Source organism: Trachinotus anak, unplaced genomic scaffold, assembly GCF_046630095.1.
Source record: "Trachinotus anak isolate AG129_WGS33_773 ecotype Australia unplaced genomic scaffold, CSIRO_AGI_Tana_v1 ptg000019l, whole genome shotgun sequence".
Classification (NCBI taxonomy): Eukaryota; Metazoa; Chordata; class Actinopteri; order Carangiformes; family Carangidae; genus Trachinotus; species Trachinotus anak.
Genome location: NW_027273870.1, coordinates 4,486,742 through 4,505,706, shown reverse-complemented (window position 1 = coordinate 4,505,706; position 18,965 = coordinate 4,486,742). Strand labels below are relative to the sequence as shown.

General features: G+C 41.2%; 1 protein-coding gene across 1 annotated transcript; it reads left to right on the top strand.

Moving 5' to 3' along the window:
• The first annotated feature begins 1,302 nt into the window (after positions 1 to 1,302).
• On the top strand, positions 1,303 to 16,761 carry prkacab (protein kinase, cAMP-dependent, catalytic, alpha, genome duplicate b). The gene is made up of 11 exons (XM_071504029.1): positions 1,303 to 1,937; positions 4,021 to 4,082; positions 5,159 to 5,287; positions 6,914 to 7,012; positions 8,803 to 8,885; positions 9,217 to 9,343; positions 11,152 to 11,247; positions 11,967 to 12,089; positions 14,377 to 14,436; positions 14,547 to 14,651; positions 14,743 to 16,761. The coding sequence occupies exons 1-11, from the start codon at positions 1,892 to 1,894 to the stop codon at positions 14,866 to 14,868; spliced, it is 1,056 nt and encodes a 351-aa protein (XP_071360130.1). The 5' UTR covers positions 1,303 to 1,891; the 3' UTR covers positions 14,869 to 16,761.
• The last annotated feature ends 2,204 nt before the right edge of the window (positions 16,762 to 18,965 follow it).

The window sequence follows — 18,965 nt, the reverse complement described above, 5'->3', positions numbered from 1 at the left end:
CTGTCTTGTGTCACTCTCTATCACTATCTTTTGGAACTGGACTGTAGGATGAGCAAAATAAGGAAGCTGGAAGTCACCCTGTGTGCTGGGAAATTGAGATGGGATATTTTTTCACATTTTACAGACTATATGACAATGAAAACAATTTAGGTACAGCCTGAAATTGTAGTTTTGAAAAGTATGTCGAAGAAATGACACGACTAACCTGACAGTCAGAGCCCAGGCCAGCACTTATTGAAATTGCTCAAAGCTTCTATAATAATGTTTAAAATGGACTGAGATGAGTTCATTTCTAATAAAGTGTGGCTTATACATGAGTAGTTTGAGCATCTTTTACATAATAAAGCAGGAAGCTGTAGAGCCCTAATATGATGGTGTTAGACCCTGCAGTAGCTGTAGGGATCTCATATTTATAGCATGGGTGTTTGTTCATTTCACTTTAAATTCATTTTCACCAACACAAGCTCAAATTATTATTGAAATTGGATATTCAGATGCAAATGTATGTGAAATTGTGCCGTTTGAGGTTCTGGATAATAATAATCCAGGTGTGGGGAGAGGAAGACAAACGCTGCTGGATATTCTGCCTGACTGTAAAAGGTCGCACACACACAGACACACACACACAGACAGACAGACGGGCAGTATGTGGCTCTGCGTGTTTTGTTTTGTTTTTTTCATCCATCCAGCGACGATTGTAAAAAACATTTGTCTTTTATTTCCTGTGAGTGATTCATTTCCCACCCAGATAAACTCTTCCCTGCCGTGCACGGCTGTCTGCGGTCTGCTCACAGGTCCTGCCAGCGAGAGCGCGCCGCGCGTTCACGTGTTCGTTAAATTCTGACCAACATTTCTAAAAATAACTCCCGGTTGACGTCACTTAGCCAAACGTGTATCAGTCGCTTGGCGGCGGCTGGAGGGGAGGGGGGGGGGGTGAAAGAGGGGGAGAGGGTTTTTTTTTTTTTTTTTTTTTGGAAGTGGGGGGGGGCACGCATTCCTGTCAACCTGCTGCTGACAGCCAATAGACATCCTCGCATTCACCGAGATTCCCACGGTTCGGCCGCTCCGAGCCAATGGAGGAGAGGAACCGGAGAAATTGGGCGCGAACGTCGTCGGGAGGAAAATAATCGGTGACGTTCCCCTCGCTTGTTTTTTTTTTTTTCTGTGGGGCGGCTGGACGCTGCCGTTGTTGATGGATTGCGAAGGGCCAATCAGAGCGCTCCGTGGCACAGCGCCGTAGAGAAGTGGCCTATCCGTGTGTCGGCTTTAGCTGTCAATCACCGGTTCTGGCGAGTGGGCGGGACGTTCGCGCGGCTGTAGTTCCGTCATCTCGCTCGTGTCCGAGGCTACGGGGGGCCAATGTTGATTTGGGCGATTTTCCGTCGCTGTCGGACCCCGCCGACGTTTAATTTGTAAAAGCTGGTTTCGCTAACGAAAAGTGGCAGGCGTTCGTTTGAGAATACTGCATCCCCGCCCTCGGTGTAGCTGTTTTTTTGGGCTGGGGGAGAGGTGGGGAGCCGGGGGGCCTCGCTCGGCGGGGGCTGCAAGGAGGGACAGGAGAAGACTGGATCCTCCGTGTCCGGGCCAACTGCGCCGAGCTCGGCCTGACAGTCCAGCGAAGCCCCAGCGACACAGACACCGCGGCCGCAGCTCCCCGTGGGTTTAAGATCGATATCGCTCGCCGGTTGTCGGTAACCGTGGACTGAGTGATCCCGCTGCACTGCCCGGCCATCGGCAGCTGTCAGGCTATTGAAGATCAAGAGCTCGGGGTTAGCGCCTGGTACAGCTGGATTTAGGAAATACCGTTCAGACATAATCGAGCTTAGACCGGCTTGAGAAGGCTGCAGGGCGGCCAAAAAAACCTCAGATCGCCCGTTGACAAGTTGTCATCATGGGCAACGCGCCCACGGCCAGGAAGGGCAACGAGATGGAAAGCGGTGGGTACCGTCGCCGGTGTACGTTACTCCCGGGCAACACCTGCTCTGTTGCAGCCTCATGACACGATGAGAGACGAGTTGATACAACGGGCTGTGTTAGCTTCACATAACAAGCAATACACTGTTAATTAGAGGCCTGTCCCTGCTTTGCACTTCATTAAGACACACTCATACGTCCATGACAAGTCCTTGCTGCAAACGCATTAGCTTGTGCCGTGGAAGCTCCCAAGAACCTAAATTACTTATATTTAAATTTCGGGAGCATTATATATACACATAAATGTAGTTTAGGAGTATTCTTCAGTTTTGGACATTTTTTATTTGGTTTATTTGGATGCTAAGGTAGGATGAAGCAGGATGTGCTGCTCTTTCCTTGGCCTGAATCACTGTACGAGCTGCAAAACAGCCAACAGCAATTTCCTTTGGAAAGAGATGCTACTGAAATGTGTGGGTGATCTGAAACTAATCTGGGGATCCTAATCGGGTACTGTGTTTTTTTTTTTGTTTTTTTTTTTAGGTGGGCCCATAAAGGTCTGCAGGTCTTATTGAACTAGTCTGTGTTCCTGTTTTACTGTTAAATCATGTGCTGATGCAGGAGGTCACTGATTTGGTGTATTTATTGCAGTAATTGCATAGCAGTGATTTTATTTTTACCACCACACATATAATACAGTCTGTTGTTTTGTTTTTTTTTTTTATTTCTTGCTGCAGTTGGGCATGAAATGGGCATATATGTGTATCTTATTCTCAAATGAAGTATAAGCTGGTAGGGCTGGATACTATAACCATGCTTGAAGTATGCGTTTGCTGTCTTATCAACCAGTTTATAATTTTTTTAACAGCCCGCTAAAAAAGGAGATGGGGATTGATGAAAAGAGTATATGCGATATGCCATGAGAAATTCTGAGTGTATGATGCAGTAACATAGCATGTCTACATTTTTCTCAGCCATAGTTTTCCCAGGGATTTAAGTCCTTGACCCATTGGAGGAAACTAGGACATATTTAAAGGCAAGCCTAAATGGTAACATGCGCTTTATAACTGCACTCAGAGTGAACTATGTTTAAAGGTATATTTGCTTGGTTACTTTATAGTTTGCTTCAGTTACTTTGGTTTCCTTTCTCCTTAAAGGGGTACTCCACCGACTTAGCATTCAACTTTATGAACGTACAATGCTAAGAGACGTATCCTAACCTTTGTTGACTGACTATGAGTCAACCTTCAAAAACGTTAGATCCCACAGTCCCTATACTGCAATTCACTAGTTTCTTTCATTAGACCCTCACTGCTTGTTAAATGCCCTTCAAACTCCACAACCCTGGTTTGTAACGCAGGTTTTCTGTAAAAAATCTGAAGTCTGAAGTCAGACCTGTCCTACACCTAATGATGTAATCAGGGTTATTTTCCTCACTAAAGAAAGCTGCATCCAGAGCCTCAGACAACATTAAACAGCTGTTTTTATGTGGTTAATAGTTCTCTCCATGACAAGTGAACAGACAGTTATTTATAAAATCGGTGGAGTGTCCCTCTAAGATTATTCTGGATGCAGTGTGTAAAGAATAAGCACAGTAAGTGATATTGAGGCTCATTCTCCTGCTTTCAAAAGCCTCGACTGAGCTTGACTAACTGCAGAGCATATGTCTTACAAACTTTGACAGATCAATCTCTCGTCTTATTTTTGGCATCAGAGCAGTTACATTTAACATCAGCTGGACACAACAAAGTTTAATCTAAAGAGTCATCACGAGGGGAGTTCTAGTAGCTCAGGGTGCATGCATACTATGTAACAATGAGTGTTTGAAACCATCTTGGCACCTTCTTGCATCACATCCTTGTCTTGCTCTCAGTTTTTGCACTTTCTATGTGCTGTGCATCTATTGAAGTCCAGAAATTACCAAAAAAAAAAGGGGAATTGGTATTCTTAAAATGTAAACAAGGTGTAGACAGCATTAACTTGGCCACATTTCTTAAAAAAAACAAACACTGACTATCTACAATTGTTAAACTCTTTTTAGACACACACAGACACACACACATCACGAAAGCTTTTCTTCTGTAAAACTGCTGGTTTTGTTTTCCACAGTCAAGGAGTTCCTTGCTAAAGCCAAAGAGGACTTCCTCAAGAAGTGGGAGAATCCTGCACAGGTCAGTGTGCGTATATATGTGTGTTGGCATAACATGACATAAATGTTACATTGATACTATTGTAATCAGCTTTTTTGTATGTATTTGAGTGCATACAAACCGTAAGTTTTTCAATCAAATTTTGTGTGAGCAAAGATATATAGTTTACATGTGGGATGCTCTCATTTAAAAAATGCCCCTTATCACAAGTGGAATTTCACTTGTTTTTGTATATCTTTAACCCCAGAGTGGTTTTTTTTCTGTTGTACCAGCTACAACTTCAGGTAAATGTCATCCATTTGGATAATTTTAATATATTTGGATTTTGAAATTGTTTATTGAATATTTTACACTTGATTTTTTCATCTAACTTCTCATATCACAATATGGATAATATATACATTTTAGGAAAAAGTTATTCTTATTAATGATGCTGGATGATAATCAGATGTATAATCCAGCCCTAAAAAAATGAATGAAAACATTGAATGTTGTGTGTGCTGCCACAATATATATATATATATATATATATATATATATATATATATATATATATATATATATATATAATATATTAGTTTCAGATGCATATTAATTTCCAAAGATATATTGCACAATATAGACGCTTGATTTGTACATCAAGTATAAATCTGTTGAGCATTACTTCATTCTGATTGGCTAACTTGTGTGCATTATTTTCAGACCAGTACATAGCTCTGATGCAGCAAACTCTTTGCTCTTATAAAATAGCTATAAACAACTTTTTTAAATGTAAACTTTGTGTAGTTTAGCTCAATTGGGATCGATTTTACAGGCTCACACAGCTGCATCAAACATGAACGGGATCAACGCTCTGAACAGTATATGTATAATATACACATGTGTAGTGCAAACTCTGAACATATTATCATTAGCAGTATATGTATATATGTGTCTTATACAATACCTGCATATACCGTACACATGCTGACACATTTGCTCACATGCAAATATGAGCAAAACATACACAATATAAACACAAAAACCTCCCACACCACAACCCCCAGCATCCCATTTTCACAAAAATCAACTAACCCTTTTTGTTTTGTTCTGTTCAGAACACTGCTTGCCTGGAGCAGTTTGAGAGGTTGAAAACCCTGGGCACGGGCTCATTTGGCCGTGTTATGCTGGTGAGGCACAGAGAAACGGGACAGCATTATGCCATGAAGATCCTCAACAAGCAGAAGGTTAGTCTGGTTCAGGGGTCGCAGCGGGATGGAGGGTGTTCAGATGTGTCTCTCATTTAAGGACACCCAGTTATTGTTCCTACAGGGTGGCCACAGAAAACATGGACATGTCAGTGATGCAAAAATTTGTGCTCACAAGGTCTGAGACATTTATGGAAACTGAGAACAGGCCTGGAGCTCATTGTGCATGCTAGTGCAAAGACACTGAGACACAACAGATCCAGGTGCAAGCCCCCTTCACCCCCTCACCCCCCGCCCTCCCCATGAGCCTCTTTGAACCCACTTGTGCTGAAGCAGGCATCGGCCAGAGCGTCTGAGCCGAGGCGCTCTTTATACGGATCACAGTTACGCAATTTTAAAATAAAATTGTGCCTGCGTCTCTGCCCTTTCTGATCCACCTCCCCGTATGATGTAATATTTATAGATACAAATATTGCCTGTTGTTGGCTAATTGGCTAATCCTGTTAATGAAAGATCAAGGTTCTCAATCACATTGATCAAAAATCCTGTAAATCCAATATTGGCATAAAGCTGCCCTGCCCACTGATTTGCAGCACAGTCCAAAGACACGCAGTGAAGTACAGACTAAACTCAGTGGTAGTCGTTAGTGGGTAACACCCATGTTCCTTTATTTCCTGAATTTTTGCTTGTGTATATCTGTCTTATATTTTGTCTTCAAGTGTCTAATGCAAAGACTTACAACTGATATATCAAGTTACCTTTGGAGCAGTAGTGTGCTAATTAAATGGTGCCCGGTGAATGTAACCAGAACAAAAGCTGAGCTGAAACACTCACTGAAAAAAGAGATCATCTGAATGTAGATGCTTGCAGATGTTGACCATGCAATTAATTTAAAGCCATACACTAAATACGTTACAATACAGTAAAAACATGGAGCCTTGTACTGAGGCTGCTGTGACCTAAAGGAGGCAATCACAGCTTTTTAAAGCTGTGATTGGAGTAAAACTGTGAAAATTAATACTTGCATAAAGCGTATTTGCTTCATCTTAGAAAATACTATGTTGATGGGAAGCTTTATCAAAAGTACCGTATTTCAGAAAATGCTTTTACAAATCCTAAACATATCACTCACATTATTATATCTAGGATCATATGATAGAAATGATTGATTTTGATGATTGATTGAATTTATTAACAGTAAAAGAAATCTGTTTTATATAGCTCTTTTCAATGTACTCAAAGATGCGAAACAAATATGTGTGTACACCTGATGAAAGAGTAGTAGCAGAAATAGCTGTTTGATTGAGTTTATCAGGCATTTATCAGTGGAAAGACAGATGATTCGCCAATCCAATACCAAACAGAAGCATTGACACAGTGACAAAATTCATTTTACAATTTTACATAATAATAAAATAAATTGTGTCCTGACCAAATTTACACGATGCACGTAAGTCTAAAAAAGAGTTACTTTGTTTACTTAGGTTTTATGTCTTAACCTAAAAAAGTAAGATCAGCGGCTGTAGAGCTAAGATTATGCGACTCTGATAAAACAACAGTTTCTTTGTTTTACGACATGATTTCATTATTTATTTATTTATCTGTCAGATACAAGATTGTCCCTCACTCTTTCCCTCCGCTTTTCTCACTCTCTCTGCCTTTCAGGTGGTGAAGCTCAAGCAAATAGAGCACACTCTGAATGAGAAGAGGATTCTTCAGGCTGTCAGCTTTCCTTTTCTGGTGCGGTTAGAGTACTCGTTCAAGGTATGCGGAATTTTAGAGTGTGTGTGTGTGTGTGTGTGTTGATGATGAGCGACTGGCTAAATTTCCCCCGTCCGCCCATCAACTTCCATCGCTCAGGCTAGCTCTACACCTGCATTTGTGTTTCTCTAATATGTTTCTGAAGGTGGTCCATTCAAAAAAATAAAAAATAAAAAAATCTATCTTGAACCTGGCACACCCAGTTGTCTCATAGCAAGTGAGCAGTTAAGCGTCTGCCTATCATGAGTGTGCAGAAATATGTACTGTTTGGCTATCATTCAGCAAAACAGGTGCCACAAACAACTGCTGACTCATGATACTGCTCATGAACTGTCCATCATGTTATTATGTCATGTCTTCATCCGCGTTTGCTGTAATACATCTGAGCTTTACCAAGCAGGCTGTGTTTTTCTGTGTTTCTGTGCAGGCTGTGTTTCAACAAAAAAAAAAACATTGTTTTGCATGAAGTTGTAATAATTGCAGTCACTCATCCTCACATACAGTTTAAAATAAAGACATACAAACATGATGAGGCACACAGTAAAAATTAACATTAAAAAACACAGTAAAAAAGTCAAACTAGGCCCAGTGTCTTGCCATCTGCACCTTCCAGTACACAGGGAAATAGGCCCGAGGATGAAGGTGAGAGAATACCGGTTAGTCTGGAAACAGCGCTGACTAGAGTGAGCCAAAACAATGAGCTGAAAGACGTTAAAATGCTCCGTAGAGCTGACCGGAGCTGCAGAGTCACTTGATAGTTTTCTGTAGGTTTTTACGCTCTGAGCAACACCTTTCACACTTACGCCTTCACACGCATCACTTTCCCCGCTCCTGATATCAACATATTCATTGGCGAAACCTCCAGCTTATCTAAAATGTGAACTATGTGGTCAACTCCTGGTCAGTTTATCATTTCAGACCACTCCCAACACCGTTGTCTGTTATCAACACACAACACACTACACAACAACACACAAACACCATCGTTTGTTTCTGTGAAAGTCGACATCCATCTCTTTAACGTTTAACTCAAGGTATTTCCTGTCACAATAATCTGTCAATTTACTGATCGCACCTGTATTATCACTTCCATCATCACTGACCCTTAGTCCTATTGAACCTAAGTCATTAGCCAGTACAGAGTGGAAAGAGCTAGTTCTGCCACATGTGCAGTTAACAGAAGCACACAAACATTTGTCTTCTTCAGCATGTTACTCTCACAATCCTCAGTGACTGTTTGTACCCGTACAGACTAACCTACCTGATGGCTACACTCCAATTAAGGCCTTATTCTGGTTAAGCTGTTTAGATGCACCGTGGATGCCCTGGGACGGAATATCCTTGATGCCTCAAATAAACCTATTAACAGAATACTCCTGTCCACGTGTGCCGTCCAGCACACAGATGGAAGAGTCAACAACAAACACATATTAACTGAGCCTGAACAAGTGTTAGGAGTGTGTGTTTTTTTCTTGATAATGTAAAGCTAGTGTTATGTAGCTCTATTAAAGGGTCTAAAGGTGAGATGATTTGCAAAATATCTTTTAGAAATAGACCATGTGAATAATAGACGCAGTTACACACCTGTTAGTAAAAGTCTTTTACGTTGACCCACAAATGTTGTCCAGTTGCCCACCCCGTGTGTGTGTGTGTGTGGGTGTGGGTGTGGGTGTGGGTGTGGGTGTGGGTGGGTGGGTGGGTGGGTGGGTGTGCCAGTGGTGAGTTAATGCATGCATGTGCGTGTGTGTATGTATGTGAGCGGGTGTCACTAACAGGTCCTCTGTCTTCCCCAGGACAACACTAACCTCTACATGGTGATGGAATATGTACCAGGTGGAGAGATGTTCTCCCATCTACGGAGAATTGGCAGATTTAGGTTAGTGCCTGTATGCAGCATCCAGTTTACAGCACATAAGTGTTTTCTAGGCACATACAGAAGTAACCTGGGGACCTGTGCTCCCTGAAATCAGCTCTGTTCTCCTCTTCTCTTTTCTCTTGTGTTCTACTGTGTTCTGTTCAGCTCTGTTCTCTTCAGGCCTGTTTTAGCTGTACTCTGTTTTAGCCTTGTTCTGCTCTCCTCTGGTCTGCACTGTACACTCCACTGACCGACTCTCTGTCTGCTCATCTCCCTGTGATTGTGTGTGTGTGTGTGTGTGTGTGTGTGTGTGTGTGTGTGTGTGTGTGTGTGTGTGTGTGTGTGTTTGTAGTGAGCCTCACGCTCGGTTCTACGCTGCTCAAATCGTTCTGACCTTTGAATACCTGCACGCTTTGGACCTGATCTACAGAGACCTGAAACCTGAAAACCTGCTCATAGACCAACAGGGCTACATCCAGGTAAATAATGCACAGTTATATAAACGCTGATCATGAATTTCTTACTCAGAAAGTTGGCTAACTAGCATTTATTTCACACAGAAGGCCTAAATTAACCATTATACATCAGTGGGAGTGAGCAGCCACTCTTCTGTTGTCTCTCTGGCTGTTGAGATTTCAGGCTTGCTCCTCACCCCCTCACCCCCCCCCCCCCCCCCCCGAATTCCCTGCTGCGCATTACACCTATAATCTAGCTTGTCCAAAACATTGATGCAGCATTTGAAAGGTGGTCAGAGGTTTTAACATCGATGCAGATGCAGTTGAATTTTATATTTATTAGATCTGCAACTACTGATGATTAGCATTGATTTTGTGATCACTTTCCCCGTTCACTGATTAATCGTCTGTGGTTGATTGTTTATGTCAGATCAGAAAACCATGAAAAATGCTCATTATAATTCCCTCGAGCCCATGGTGATGCCAACAAATGTCTTGTTTTGTGCGACCAACAAATGACCAAAATCTCACACTGAGATCCTGGAATCATCATCAGTTGACCTTTTTTGCTTGAAAGAAGATAATTGATAACAAATTATGAAAAGAAAAGGTGCAGACTAACTGTTGCTGCTCAGTAATACTGTAGCTAACGTTAGCTGTATAAGCTAATGTTTGTTTTGACTCAACACCATCTTACAGTCAGCGGTCGTACTCTTTATGCTAAATCTTCTGCAGTGTTTGTTATTTTATGCAGGGTTATAATACACTGACTAAGAGCAGCATTTGCCGCTAGCTTGGTCTGAGTGCACTTGGTAGAGACCTGTCAAGTGTAAGTCATTTTGATTAAATTTGTCATTGTAATTTTCATTTTTAACGATATTGAGACATAGCCTATTAAGTAGCATCAATTTTCAAACACAACTTGGGTTATGCATTTACGAGGGCATGCAGTTTTTTTTTTTTTGTTTTTTTTTTTATGGATTTTATGGTGTGTGTGCAAAGCATTTTAGTTTTTAGATGTTCTCGTGCTGTGTGTGCAGCTGTATATGTTATAAAATCCAATAAAAATATTCACAATATAATACGAGAGCATGCAGAAAAAAGATGAACAGAGACACAGATCGTGCAGCAACTTTTCACGTTAAACCACAAGAAGCAGTCCGAGGGGAATTTAGTTAACCTCCACCACGTACTCTGTGTGCAAAATGGAAAAGGTCTGCGTGTCTGTGTGCAAGAGCGTGATGCCAAGAGCTGGTAGTAAGTAGTAAGTAAGGTATGAAATGTAATATGAGATATTAAATATTGTTACTATTGTGATGATATACTGCCACATCATTGGATAACTTCGGTTACACACAAGTGAGACGCTTAAACTTTATGCACAAAATCCCAATAGAGAATTTGCTTAAAAAAAAAAAAAAAAAACCAAGTTGTAAGTTTGCCATCATTGGATTTTGTCAATTTAACATTTTTTGCCTTCACACTCACAGAGTTGAGGGGACACAATAATACCACTAGACACAGTCCATGGAGCACCAACTAGTTAAGTTTTAAAAAGGCAGTTTCAGCTGTATTTGCTCAGTAGTGTGCTGGTTTATTGGCACTGTCGTCTAACACAGATTCTGCTACTCTCTAGTGGTGAACAGAGAAATGACAGCTGGTGAAAAATTCCACTGCTGCTCCAAGAAGCTTGCTCTGTGCCTCTGTCTGTCTATCTGTCTTCATGTGGTAAAACTTGGCCAGACCCTCTGGGCGTATCTCTGCTTACTTCTCTTTTCTTTATGCTCTTGCTCACGTTCTCTTTGTCAATGGTCTTTGCTTCTCTTCTCCAGGTCACAGATTTTGGCTTTGCCAAACGTGTAAAGGGCCGGACCTGGACACTGTGTGGCACCCCAGAATATTTGGCCCCAGAGATTATTCTCAGCAAGGTCAGCCACCATTTTACCCCCTTTACCTGTGTCCTTTCACAACAAGCTATTCTGCATTTGAACATAAGTTACAAATTTTTCTTATCATTACAACGCTGTTTAAAGAATGGTTGTTCATTTGAGTTGGCAGGACTTTAACACATGGTATGTGTTATGTCATAGCATTGATTCAAAACTTAACATGATATTTCTTGTCCCACTGCTTGGTTCTTTTTCAACCACTCTGGGCTTGTGGGTTTAAAGGTCCCATATTTTACATTTTTCTTGTGTTTTATTTGAAGTGTTGATATCCATAAGAAGATATTTGTAGTTTTAAGTACCAAAAATCATCTCAATGTAGTTTTACATCTCCTGCCACTCTTTGGAGCTCTAGCAACAACAGGTTGGTGAGCCAATCAGAAGAGAGGCTCTCTTCTGATTGGCTGACTGTTTGAGTGATCGAATAAGATTATAACTGATTCAGAGAAACCAAGTTCATCCAAGGCTTGGATGCTGGGTGAGAGGTGATTGCTTTGTTGTGACATCAGAAATTTACGAAGTGCACTTTAACTTAAGGAGTATAAGATGAATCTGGCTTAATAAAACAAAAAAATATTTCCAGGACAACAAACAAGTCATATGTATAAATATATATATATATATATTTCTTTGAAATCTTGTCTTGATTACCTGTCTGTAACTTTGTCTTCCATCCACCCCTCTCCTCCGTCTTCCACCAGGGATATAACAAGGCAGTCGACTGGTGGGCGCTGGGCGTACTCGTCTATGAGATGGCAGCAGGATACCCCCCCTTCTTTGCTGACCAGCCCATTCAGATCTACGAAAAGATCGTATCAGGGAAGGTGAGTTTGACTCTGATTACCACTCACACAAACACATTCGAGTCTATATCAGTTGTATTTTGTTTATTTCACTTCAGCTTTAGTTTCAAAAAAGGGTTTGGCTACAGTTGAATTCTTGATTATCATCACTTCTCTACTGAAGTAGCCTCTGAGTGAAAAATACAGGTGGGGTAGAGCTATAAGAGGTTTAATCAAAGCAATCCATTCGTAGCTGTACGACAAGTGAGTGTACTAATGCAACCTGTTTTTTCCATAGCCTGTCCATTTATAAACGCACAAAATTCAAAAAACACACAGTGTGTACATAAAAAACACTCAATAGCCCTGTGTGCACCACATTCTCTTCTTTTTTCTCATGCTTTTATTTAAAGGTTCTGTAGACAATCCTCACTGCCACTAGAGGTCACCCTAGACCACCACCACCTCAGACCAAAACAAACGCTTCCTCTGGCCACAACCCTCCACCCTCCCCTTCCTTCACCTTCTCAGTCAGCAAGGTGTCATGGAGCTGAGTGAAAGCGGCCACTAAACACACAACAAGAAGCACAACTGAATAAAGTTACTCCATTGTACATGAGAGCCAACAAACAAACAAAAAAAAACAGCCACAGCCATTAGTCCACGCTAGCAGTGTAGTGATATCCTCCTCAGCTGGCAGTTAGCCATTTAGCGATAGCAACATTTTGCCAAACACATTTGTAACATCAAGTAAGCTAATGTTATCATGCTACTGTAGCAGGTGAATGAAAACAGACATGTAACATTATGAAAGCATCAGGTTACTTGCATATGGAGGAGAAGGAGAGCCGGTCCTTTCACCTGAGCGCTGCGCACTGCACTGCACCATCACGCCGTGCCTGTGGTTTTATAAACGTGGGGGGGGGGCCAGGAGTTCAACAGGAAGGACTCACGTACAAGAACATGCACACGCTACCAGACCGGCTACCAAAACAAAGACCAGAGAAACTCAGATTACAGCACACACAGAGGGGATGTGACTTCGTTCTCTGCTTAGGGAGCATTTTACTCCACTATATCTCTACATAGAAAATAGTTATTTCCTGCTATATTATTGTTTAGTGGTTTTAAGTACCAAAAACCATCTAAATTCACTTTTACATCTCCTCTCTCACTCTCCTCGCCGGAGCTCCAGCAAGGACAGGGCGTTTTGTGTCTGTGTCTGAGCCTCTCCTCTAATTGGCTGTTTTCTAAGTGATGCATGGCCAGGCCAATCACAGGTATCAGATTGCAGCTTACTACTGTACTTTGGTAAAACTCACCAGTAAATGCAAATGGCGATGAAGTGGACCGAACAGATGGTTAAATTCAAACTGAAATGCTCCAGTAATTCAGAAAGAGTGAACTTAAGCCACTGGTCTCAAATATAACTATCATTGGGAAGGCTGTGCAGTGATATATTGGCCTCCTGATATCCAATGATTGTGCAGCATTTCCCTGACATTTTCCACACTGGCAACAGTCGTGGCCAAAAGCTTTATATTTTTGGGTTGTCTGTCCATCTGTCTCATTCTTGTGAACACGATATCTCAGGAATGCCTCCAGGGAATCCCTCCAAATTTGGTGAAAATGTTCACTTGGACTCAAAAATCAACTGATTAAATTTTGGAGGTTAAAGGTCAAGGGTCAAGGTCACAGTTACCACACAAAACACATTTTTGGCCTTGTGAAAGTGATATCTCAGGAATGTCTTCAAATAATTTCTTCAAATTTGACACAAACATTCACTTGGAGTCAAAGATAAACAGATAAGATTTTGGTAATCAGAGGTCAAAGGTCAAGGTCACTGTCACCACTCAAAATGCATTTTTGGCCATAACTCAAGAATTCACACACTAATCACCCCTGGACTGGTGAGAGAGCGAGGCAGTTATTCTAGTCCTGCCGTGTAGCTCGATAAGTCAGTGAAGGAATCACTGCTTGGTTTTGTGTTGTTCATAAAGTTAAAACAACAGCAATAAAAGTTGTGACACCACAATTGCAGTTTCTGAATATGGGCTGCGTGCATTTCTCTGTGCACTGAGCATTTTGATATTTTCATTGTGTTAAAATAGCACAGAGACCTGCCAGAACCTGAGCGACTGTATGAAGCAGCTTTAAGTCAGATTATGCTTGTGTTATATCAGTTAGGTATAGAGTATCAATATTTATTTATTTTTTCTATTTTTATGTTTGAAGAATATTCATATATCAGCATGTTTATTGTTTTTATCTGTTTTATATTGTCAGTCACAAGCTGTCTCCCTCCTCCTCTTGTCCTCTGTCTCAGGTGCGTTTCCCATCTCACTTCAGTTCAGACCTGAAGGACCTCCTGAGGAACCTGCTACAGGTGAAAACAAATATCTCAGCCTTTTTGTTGATGAGGTTTTGCATGTTTTTTCTCTGTTCTGAATTCATTATAATGTAAAAGTGAGGAAAATGTACTGGCATTATCCTCAGGTTGATCTCACAAAACGTTACGGGAACCTCAAGAATGGGGTCAACGACATCAAGGGACACAAGTGGTTTGCGACCACTGATTGGATTGCCATCTATCAGAAAAAGGTATGTGTGTGTATGCTGTGTGTGTAATGTAGAAGTGTGAGCGTGCCTCTGTTAAGTTTGCCTCTCAACTGGTGTTTTTAAATGTGTTTAGGTGGAAGCTCCTTTTGTCCCCAAGTTCAAAGGACCAGGCGACACCAGCAACTTCGACGACTACGAGGAGGAGGAGATCCGTGTCTCCTTCACTGAGAAATGTGCCAAGGAGTTTGCTGAGTTCTAGAGTTAGGAAGCAACAGAGGAAGAAAGAAGGAAGTAGGGAGAGTCAGAGGTAGGCTGGTCGAGTGGGAGACGTAAGGAGAGAGTACTGTCTCCTGTCCAATCACAAGCACCAGCTACAAAAAGGAAAAAATGGGATAGAGAAGGGGAAAAAGAGCAAGGAGACTGATAACCAGCAGTGTTGCCTTTTCTGTTGCGTTTTTGTTTTATTTTATTTATTATTCTGTCTTATTTATGGATCCCTTTATAATGAAGGTGTGCTTCAGATTCATGGGTGTCGGGAACCGCACTTATTTAGAGTTGCCTCTGCACATTTTCACCCAAGAATATCCCCTCTCTTTTATTGTTTCTTTCATCTTTTATTCACTTTTGCACCACAACATAGGGAAATCGGTCAGCCTGTTCCAACCTACAGCAGTCTGTAAGTCATTACATGAAGCCCATTGAGTCTTGTACAAGTTGACGTCTCAGTCTGCACAAAAGTTTCTTAAATTTAAACGGATAACTGGCACCTTGCTCTTTCCCTTTTGAGCGAGAGGAGCATGCAAGTGAAAATTGAAAGGAATCACACAGACGTATGCACTTTCAACTTAAACGACTTTATGTTTTGCAGATTTGTCTTAATTTTTCACTTAAATATTTAAACCTGGACCCTCTCATATCATAGACAGCGTACTCTTAAGTCTCTGGCATGATGAGCCAAAAGGAAAAACAAAGAATGATGGAATGTGTGCTCAAACTAATTTCATTCAGAGTCAGATGACACTTAAGGGGAAAAAGTCAATTAAGTTTACTGTGTAACTCCATCTATACTTCTTATCATTGTTAGCATAGCCAGTGCACATCTACAGCACTCAATTTTTAAATGTTAATAGATACTAGTGGCTCCAATGATGTCATGTCACGCTAACAACAAAAGGAAATAATGATAAGTGAAAGAAATATCTCAGTTTTAATGGTGTTGTTAAGGAACGCCATAACATAATGGTATCTCAGGTTTGAACATATCACTTATAATAGGCATTTTATCAGTGTAAAGCATTAGAATCAGCAGGTAAAGGTGTGTGACACACTTGCTTATGATATACAGTAGATTTGTGAATTCAAAGTTCTGGTTAATTAAGAGGAAGATAAGGCAACATGAAGAGTTTCGGTTAGCGTCTTCCACAGTTTTCCCCTTCCAGAAGATTCGGTTATGCTAACTTTGGCAACTCTAGTCTTAAAAGCACTTGCCGTCTCTGCTCATAGCTCACTTACCGAGTCAAGTTGATTGTGCATGTTGAATCAACCAGTCGGCCCTCATCAACTCCAAATGAAAGAGACCATCTGAGGCAGACTCCCTCAAACTGCTTCTGGCTGGTGGTCGCCAGAGCTCTTTGACCAGTCGGTGGTGGCGGTCTGGATAGTGCGCTTTGGCTTTATGGTCTTCTATAGAAACCTGTGTTTATGTTCATCTCCCCAGCACCCAGCCCTCTCCTCACATGCAAAGTCGGACCACACTCCATGTGACAGTCTTACATGTTACAGCAACTCTATTCCTATTTCTGTGTTTAAAACGTGCACAGTTTTTGTTTGATTTTGTTTTTGTTTTGCTTTTTTTATGTGGTGATGGTGTTGATGATGATGATGTAAAGATGATTGGTACTCCATTGAACAAGTTAGGAAAAAGCAGAGCACTTGGAGCTGAATAGAGCTAGTGCTGAGAAGAGACAAAAAATGTTCTTAGTGCAAAGTATACATCTTGTCTATTTAAAGTATGTGAGACAGAGCACTTCAGGTGTTGAGTGTCTCCTTAGCTCCTGAGCTATGACGACAGAGTACTTAAGCAGTGCCCAAAATGGTGGTCATTGTAGAATTTGTTCATTCAGAATTCATAAAATAAAACTAAGTGACACTATTGTCTGTTTCAAACATTAAAATGCCTTCTTTATATTTGTATTTTAATGTGCCACCATACTGAAGATATTCTAATTTGGTTCATACAGGCACCTCTGTTTTTCTCTCATCATTTTAAACTCTGGATATTTTTTAATCACGTGAGTCTTTCCTGTCCAAAATGGTTCAGATACAGGAAAATATGACAAGTCTTTTCTCAGAATTACACATTTGTTATGTGTAGTTATATGTGTGTATCATTTGTCATATGAAAAGATATTTAAAATGACCTAACATGAAGCAATTTGCAGGCTGACAAAATGATCTGTTCTGGATTTTTTTGTTTTTTTTTTGTTTTTTTTGTTTTTTTTTGGGTCAGTGTAGCTCAAATGTCTATGGCCAGATTAATCCGCAATCTGGGTCTATATTAAAACACCATTCCTCCCACTATCTGTACATTGTGTACAGTAACACGATGTTAGAATATTATATGGCCCCAGGTTTTACTGTGTGGTGATTGATTTAAACAGATACTAACGTAGGGATGTGCACCATGGAAGCACAGTATCAGCTGAACTGATGAAGATCTTAAAAGGCCACTCCAGCCATTTTGAATTGCACTCCATAAATTGTGACATTTGCAGCAGAGGCCAAAACATCCTGACTTTTAGTCCCTTGTAAGTGTCAAGCTCTAAAAATTCTGGATCCTACATCTCCCATAGATGAACTCAGTACCATCTTTCACCCACATCATTTTGAACTTGTTGTTAATGCAGACTTTCTGTTCAAAATGTGTAGACTGCAAGCCCAGGCTGAGACACTTAGGTAATGTCACTTACTTATTTTTTATTCAGAATGGTTTATTTGACAGGGACAGTGCTCATTGATCAATACAAACGCAACTGTAAATGAGCCAAAGTTAGCCTAAGGCGGCTAATTTCCAGCTGTTGTTCCTGACCAGATGTTAAAAAGTCACACTAAAAATGGAATAAAATGATTTGTCTCATAAGATAAAATATACACCACATAGTGAACATGCTCAGAATACATGGGAGGTAGTAATGAGAGTAATTACATGTAATGTAATGGGATCCCTCTTAGACAAAGCCTGAAAATCACATAATGAAGTAGGATCCACCTTAAGGCCATTTCTAATGTCAGTTGGTGTCAGTGTGGCACATTCCCAAACAAAGTCACAATTAAGCAAATTACCACACACCAGTTGCTACAGTGAACCTGGGGGAGTTGAACAAGGCAACTAATCTGTGACCAAAGGGTCCATCCACTTCCCAGTATTACCCCCCCCCAAAAAAAAAAGTTTTACTGCTCAATGATTGAGCATTGATTCCACCTCTTTTCTCATGCAGAGGTGAAGCAGCAGAGAAAAATTCTATTATTATTATTATTATTATTATTATAATGTCTTTGTAAACCACTTGTTGAGACTTCACATTCGCTGTATTTCCTCCATGTCAAGTTTACTGTTGACTATATCATCATGGACAAATGTTTGAAGTTATAATACAATAATATTCAGTGTCTCCTCGATGTTTTTTGCAGTGATACAACTTCCTCTCGATGCAGGCACAATGCTGGTTCATACTGTCGCACTTTTTAAGGAAATGAGACCCCAATGTAAACCATGTTAAACCCCGCCACACACACACACACACACACACACACACACACACACACTGCAAAGGGAAGCGTCTGAAGTCACGGGAACAGTGACATAAAAACACGAAGTGTAATATTTTGCAACATGAGTATCATTCCAATAAAGTTTTACTGGTAAAATTCTGCAGGACGTGTGCGTGTGCTTCCTGGTTGTGTGGTTATTTGCTGGTTCAGCAGCTGCAAGTTGGGAGAAAAGTGAACAACTGATGGGACGTTTCTCATGCGCTCAGCTGGTCGGGTGCTGTGGCCGTACCTCGGGGGTCAGACGTCCATCACGGCCGCCTGATGCGGAGTGGGGCCGGAGCACATCTACCCATCTGTGGGGTTTGCGTCTGATTTGCCGTAACGCTTAAAGACACGACGATAACCGGGCTGCGCACTCGTCTGCGTCCCTGCCAGGACCGAGGGTTATAAACTGCGGAGCGATCGGGTCGAGACCGCGAACAAAGAACATCTGCGATGCGCTAAAAGGAAGCCAATTCCACCTTAAATGCCATTACATTTGCGTCTGTGGCGGAGACCCAGGCGCCATCTTCGGTCTACCTTAAG

What these genes read in the sequence shown, in the direction of transcription:
- prkacab (XM_071504029.1), top strand. Translation starts at nt 1,892, where the DNA reads ATGGGCAACGCGCCCACGGCCAGGAAGGGCAACGAGATGGAAAGCG. An exon ending in GGTTAGAGTACTCGTTCAAG is followed by an intron (nt 7,013 to 8,802) that starts GTATGCGGAATT and finishes TGTCTTCCCCAG; the next exon opens with GACAACACTAACCTCTACAT. An exon ending in AAAAGATCGTATCAGGGAAG is followed by an intron (nt 12,090 to 14,376) that starts GTGAGTTTGACT and finishes CCTCTGTCTCAG; the next exon opens with GTGCGTTTCCCATCTCACTT.